Source organism: Primulina tabacum, chromosome 4, assembly GCF_025594145.1.
Source record: "Primulina tabacum isolate GXHZ01 chromosome 4, ASM2559414v2, whole genome shotgun sequence".
NCBI lineage: Eukaryota > Viridiplantae > Streptophyta > Magnoliopsida > Lamiales > Gesneriaceae > Primulina > Primulina tabacum.
This window is the reverse complement of record NC_134553.1, coordinates 46261999-46267998: the sequence shown is the minus strand read 5'-3', so window position 1 is coordinate 46267998 and position 6000 is coordinate 46261999. Positions and strand designations below refer to the sequence as shown.

The window sequence follows — 6000 nt, the reverse complement described above, 5'->3', positions numbered from 1 at the left end:
AATATTACTTTTTATTGTGAATATCAATAGGATTGACTCATCTCAAGATAAAGATTCGTTAGAACGTCTCACAAGAAACCTACTCCAAGTTTATATGGATTTTTTATTTATTAAACTAATTATTTTTTAAAAAAGGAAAAAGACAATGAGTCGGGTTGTGTCAAATTAATATTTTATTTATTAAATTATATATATATTTTTAAAAAGGAATATGAAAACTCATGTCAATTCCACTTCATTTTATTTTATTAAAGTTCGTAAGTAGCACGATCGCTGACTTTTGTCTCACCAAATCTCCCAGGTGATAGACCCTCCGCCGTCGATCAACCGCCCGTCGTTCTAATCAACGGACCACAATGTCTCAGCTAACTCACCGAGCCCCCACCCACCTCAAACCACTATTCGCCGCCCTCTTCGCCACACGCCACCTTACCTCCGCCTCCACCTCCCCAATCACCGTCGAAACATCCCTCCCTTTCACCGGCCACAAGATCGACCCCCCCTCACGTTCCGTGGAGACCACCCCACAAGAACTGCTGACCTTCTTCCACGACATGGCCTTGATGCGGCGTATGGAAATAGCTGCAGATTCGCTCTACAAGGCCAAATTAATCCGCGGATTCTGCCATCTCTACGACGGACAGGAAGCCGTATCCGTGGGAATGGAGGCCGCTATCACTAGGAAGGATTGCATAATCACTGGTTATAGAGATCACTGTCTCTTTCTCTCCCGTGGGGGGACGCTACTGGAGTCGTTCTCGGAGCTTATGGGGAGAAAAGATGGGTGTTCGAAGGGGAAAGGGGGTTCGATGCATTTCTATAAGAAGTCTGGGGGGTTTTACGGAGGGCATGGAATTGTTGGGGCCCAGGTACCGTTGGGTTGCGGATTGGCTTTTGCGCAGAAGTATAACAAGGATGAGAGTGTGACATTTGCTATGTATGGTGATGGAGCTGCGAATCAGGGGCAGTTATTCGAGGCGTTGAATATGGCTGCTTTGTGGGATCTGCCTGCAATTTTGGTTTGCGAGAATAATCACTGTAAGATTGTTCAAAGATTGGAGCTTTTGCAGTTCTTTTTATTTTTTTTTGGTGTAAACATACATTTAAAAGGTTTGTTGGGTTACTGGGTTTTATTTGCCTATTCCATCGGATTCGTTTCTTTGTGTGAAAGAGTAGTTAGAAGCTGAGAGTGATTTTGTGATCAAATTATGCTTTCATGCTTTGTGGAATTAAGCTATTGGGGTGGTATTGTTTGATGAAATTATCTATATTTTAATGACATGAAAGCTTGGGATTAGCCTGAGTAGATTTACTAGGTCTCGTTGTAATGATCAAAAGTTGGAGGATTCAACATTTCAGTTTCTTATTACTCTCGATTTGGATTACTAGGAAAAATGTTTAGAGTTTATACGTTATGCCCGAATGGTTGGTATGCCACGACTAAACTCGAGTGGTACACTATGATTGATAGATGTGATGTTTGCACGCCACGGCTAAACTGAGTGGTACACTATGATTGATAGATGTGATGTTTGCGATTTTTGTTTGCATATAGGACTTGGGAGTGATTTATGAGAATTATAAACCATTGTTGGTTTGTGGACATCTAATTATCGTAGGTGTATTTGCATGCAGATGGAATGGGCACAGCAGAATGGAGAGCAGCAAAGAGTCCTGCTTATTACAAGAGAGGGGATTATGTTCCAGGGTTGAAGGTGAGTCATCGGTAGCATTATCTTGAAAAAATATCGTTTCAAACAACTTTTACATGTTAAAATACCTGCCATGGTTCCTATATGTTCTGTCATTGGGATTCAGTGCACATCGGTAGCATTATCTTGAAAAAATATCGTTTCAAACAACTTTTACATGTTAAAATACCTGCCATGGTTCCTATATGTTCTGTTATTGGGATTCAGTGCACATGGTTTATTGTTTTTAAGCGATGTCTTGCAAATATAGATAACTTTTAAGGAAAATGATTTTGTTAGTGACAGACTGCATGATCAATGAAGTATCTTTCTGTCAGATGGATTAAGACCTTTTGAAGGAGCCAGATTTTGCTTAGAATGATAACTTATGAACTTGGTAAATGAATGTGAAAGAGTTGTACCATCGAAGTCAGCGTCTCTGGTTTCATTTTTTCTTTTTAGATCTGATTTAAACTATATTGGTTACGTGCATTTTTTGTCCATTACAGGAATTGTAGACTAAGAACCACCATAGTTCATGCATTTTGTGAGTCCTAATATGACTCCTGAAGTCGACTGACAGAGCGCAGAAATATATGTACTTTATTTTGTATACGAGTGATAAAAAATGCTTTGCATTTAGTGGATAAGTAAATTTATTTCCTTATCTTGATAACATAGTTTATATGTTATCTTTGTGTCGTTACATAGTTTTCTATTCTCTTTTCATATGATTTAAGTTGTTTACATCTCACAATAGGTGGATGGTATGGATGCTCTTGCAGTCAAACAGGCGTGCAGGTTCGCCAAGGAGCATGTCTTAAAGAATGGACCAATTGTGAGTGATATCATTTTTTGACCAATTCATAATTTTTCTAAATAAGGTTTTACCACGTTATTATATATGATTTGATTAATAAATAGGCCTAAATTTCTGCAAAAGTAATTTACATTTATTAGTGACTGATAAATGTTCTCAGACCAATTTCTTGTCACTTGTTTTGGGGGAAAAAAGGAAGAATCAAAGCGGATAAAATTAGTTTGAAATTCCTTGTTAACTCATTTTTATTTCTTGTCTCTTTTACTGGTCACTGAAAATTTTGATGAAAATGAGATGTTATTGTTTGGGCTAAAAATAATTAATTATGGAAGCCTAATTTAATTACAAGCCCAATTTAATTATGGGCTCGTCAAATGGGCGGACTAATTTCTATCAAGACCAACCAACCACATAGCGCTGAAGATGGAAAAGATCGTGAGAAAGTAGTGAGAAAGATCATGGGGGAGTGGGAGAAAATTGCACAGCAGTCGGAAGAAAAAGACATCGGCAAAACGCTGAAAAATAGACACAACTCAAATCAGCAAAAAATCTGCAAATACTCTCTACTAAATTTCAATCTTCAATCAATAGTCTTCAAGTTTTTTCCAGTATATTTCTAGCACTCTACGTTTTCTCGTTTTAGATTTCAGCAACAAGTTATTATATTTTTCATGTCTTGGATGAATTCCTACAGTTTTGTAAATTCAAAATCATGCTAGGGGTTTATTTCCATCAATTTCTAATAGTTTTCTTTATTTTGGCATTGCATTTGTTTTAGGAGATTAGAACCGACGGTCGAATTTAGAATTCACGTCGCTTGAATATTTAGAAGTTAGATTTTATCATTTTCACACAAATCGGTGTATCTTTGCACCTGGCACGCCCTTGTGCAAACAATTATATTCTCATATGACGGATGCATTAGGGCAAGGGCATGCATATTTTCATTTTGAAAGTTTATAACCCTTCATTATCATAAATTTGTGTTTAGAAATTGCAGTGTACTCTTGTTATGTGTATGAACCATATTATTCGACATGTATTTCTTTGTGGGACAGCTACATACCTTTTGGTTTTCTTACTAACGATGATTCTTTACAGATCCTTGAAATGGACACTTACAGGTATCATGGGCATTCTATGTCTGATCCTGGGAGCACCTATCGTACCCGTGACGAGATTTCTGGAGTTAGACAGGTAGAGATGACGTGAATGTTTTTCTTCCTTTGACTAACCAAGTACTTTTATTTCAATAAATTTTTTATCGTTTTCCCTTTTTTGCCAGGAGCGTGATCCTATCGAAAGAATCAGAAAGCTTATACTATCTCATGACATAGCCACTGAAAAAGAACTGAAGGTAATATAGTTATATCTCTTCAATCCTTAGGTGAGTGGGAGTGCATTTGTCGGGGGTTGGTTTGAAGGGATTCGGCGAGTTTCTTTTAAAACATGTTTGATACATTTGACTTGACGAGATTGATTACCTACTGTTCTCTTTTACCTTAGGACACAGAGAAAGAGGTGAGAAAAGAGGTTGACGAAGCCATTGCTAAAGCTAAGGTAAGAAATGTGCCGTTATTATTCTTTGTTTCAAATTAATTTGCAGAATTTTTCATTTCTTTTACATTGCAATTTATGTTTATTTGGTTTTGCAGGAGAGTCCTTTGCCTGATTCGTCAGAGCTCTTTACTAATATTTATGTGAAAGGCTTGGGAGCTGAGGTAACATTTTTTTATGAAACTCGGTTAGTTTAAGCTTTCCCATTGATGCGATAAACGAAGCTATTTGTGCAGAAGTAGTCCCTAATTGAACAATTGCAGGTACCGTTTCTGATTGTGGAGCTAGTGTGGATGTTAAATTGATTTTACTTCAATGTCCCTTGTGACAGGTATTTGGAGTGGATCGAAAAGAATTGAGAGCCGTGCTTCCATGAGGCAAAGCCACTGAGTAATATCTTGGTATTGCACTGCTTAGATTCGACTAACCAGCAATAAAACGAACAGAACCTCAGATGATTGAAGTTCGATGTTCCAAAAAGCTTCCTCAATCTTGATTTTGCTCTTCTTTTATTATTCGGAAATTCTTTTTGCATTTGTGCGATTGTTATCATGCACAACCGCATGGTAAGTTATGTTTTTGGATATTGGTTTCGATTTTATATACTGTGAATGTGTCTATCAACATGTATAGCACTAACTCTCTGGCTTGAGCTAGCTCTTAGCAGTTTCAGTGTTTTTGTGGAACATTTCAGTTTCATGTAGTGTTTCTTTTCAGTTGCCTAGTTGTTGGTTGACATGTCAAAACGGGTCAACTCTTTTTTTTGTTGGTGAAAAATTATCGATCCAACCCACGTATTTTATGCAGCGGGACACAGAGAAAATCAATAGTGCGTAGCACACGTAATTTTCGAATGGATAGGACGAGTTTTAGATGCCCAACGGCGTTACTAATTACCAAGTCTAAAGCCCACTGTCCCATATAATAATGCTACAAATATTTAGGCCTATAGAAAAATTAGTATTATTTAAAAAGTATAATGGTTAAATCGACTAACAGATTTTTTTATACTAATGACTAAAATCGAACTGATTTAATCTATATTTTTGAAAATTAAATCAATTTGATTCGATTGATTAATTCGATTTTAACTCAAATATGAGTTAAATATTGTATTTAATGGGCTTAATGAAAAGATTGGGGCAATTATCTCCAAATTAAAATATATTTCATTTTATGTGATTTGCTATTTATAAAGGGTGAAATGTCCTAATCATCCAAAGTGGAGTCATACAATATTGTTGCTTGACGTTATTATAAATTATAATTACAGGGCCTCGAATAACATATATTATTATTTTTTTTCCTCAATCAATGTGCATTTTGCAAGTTTTACACATTTTTTTTTTAACTTTAAAAACTCGCAACCGCTATCTTTAGTTCATAATCGACGTTGGGAGAGGTGATATCGTGTTAGCACTTGAAGTTCAGATCAACAAATTTCTTAAAACAATTGGCACGTGTGTGTCACACTTATTGTATAATTAAAAAATTGATAATCTATAAAACTTAGTCCTCATTCATGGCATCCAATGTCACGACTACATGGCGTGATGGGTTCAAAGATATTCAAGAACGATATAACTTTGGCATATAGTTTTCACTTTTAATCCCAAGAATAATTTCATTGATTTCAATCTTTGATTGGGCACCAAATTGTGTATAGTGCAAAATAAAAAGAACAAGAACATTGATTTATAGAAGATCATTGATAATACTGATAAAATTACAATTATTATCTCAATGAAATATATATATATATAAAATTTTCCTCAAATATTTGTTCTTGCTCGATAATATTGTGATAAGTTTTCTAAATATTTTATTACTATTAAAAAGATTTTCTTTCTAATGAAATTTTTTGTTTCATAATTGTGTAGGACTCTACACAAAGAATCAAATTTAGGAGAAATATAAAATAAATAAGAGAGA

At 35.6% G+C, this 6000-nt stretch overlaps 1 protein-coding gene across 1 annotated transcript; it reads left to right on the top strand.

Annotated features, from left to right (window-relative positions):
• The first annotated feature begins 238 nt into the window (after positions 1–238).
• On the top strand, positions 239–4756 carry LOC142543468 (pyruvate dehydrogenase E1 component subunit alpha, mitochondrial-like). The gene is made up of 8 exons (XM_075650760.1): positions 239–1038; positions 1636–1715; positions 2452–2529; positions 3613–3708; positions 3797–3868; positions 4018–4071; positions 4167–4232; positions 4400–4756. Exons 1-8 carry the CDS (start codon positions 357–359, stop codon positions 4442–4444), a joined length of 1173 nt encoding a protein of 390 aa, XP_075506875.1. The 5' UTR covers positions 239–356; the 3' UTR covers positions 4445–4756.
• Positions 4757–6000: the final 1244 nt, after the last annotated feature.

Excerpts from the sequence above, each read along its gene's own strand:
- LOC142543468 (XM_075650760.1), top strand. The coding sequence starts at position 357 with ATGTCTCAGCTAACTCACCGAGCCCCCACCCACCTCAAACCACTATTC. Across the intron at positions 1,039-1,635 it reads GGTTTGCGAGAATAATCACT|ATGGAATGGGCACAGCAGAA; the intron begins GTAAGATTGTTC and ends ATTTGCATGCAG. Across the intron at positions 2,530-3,612 it reads TCTTAAAGAATGGACCAATT|ATCCTTGAAATGGACACTTA; the intron begins GTGAGTGATATC and ends GATTCTTTACAG.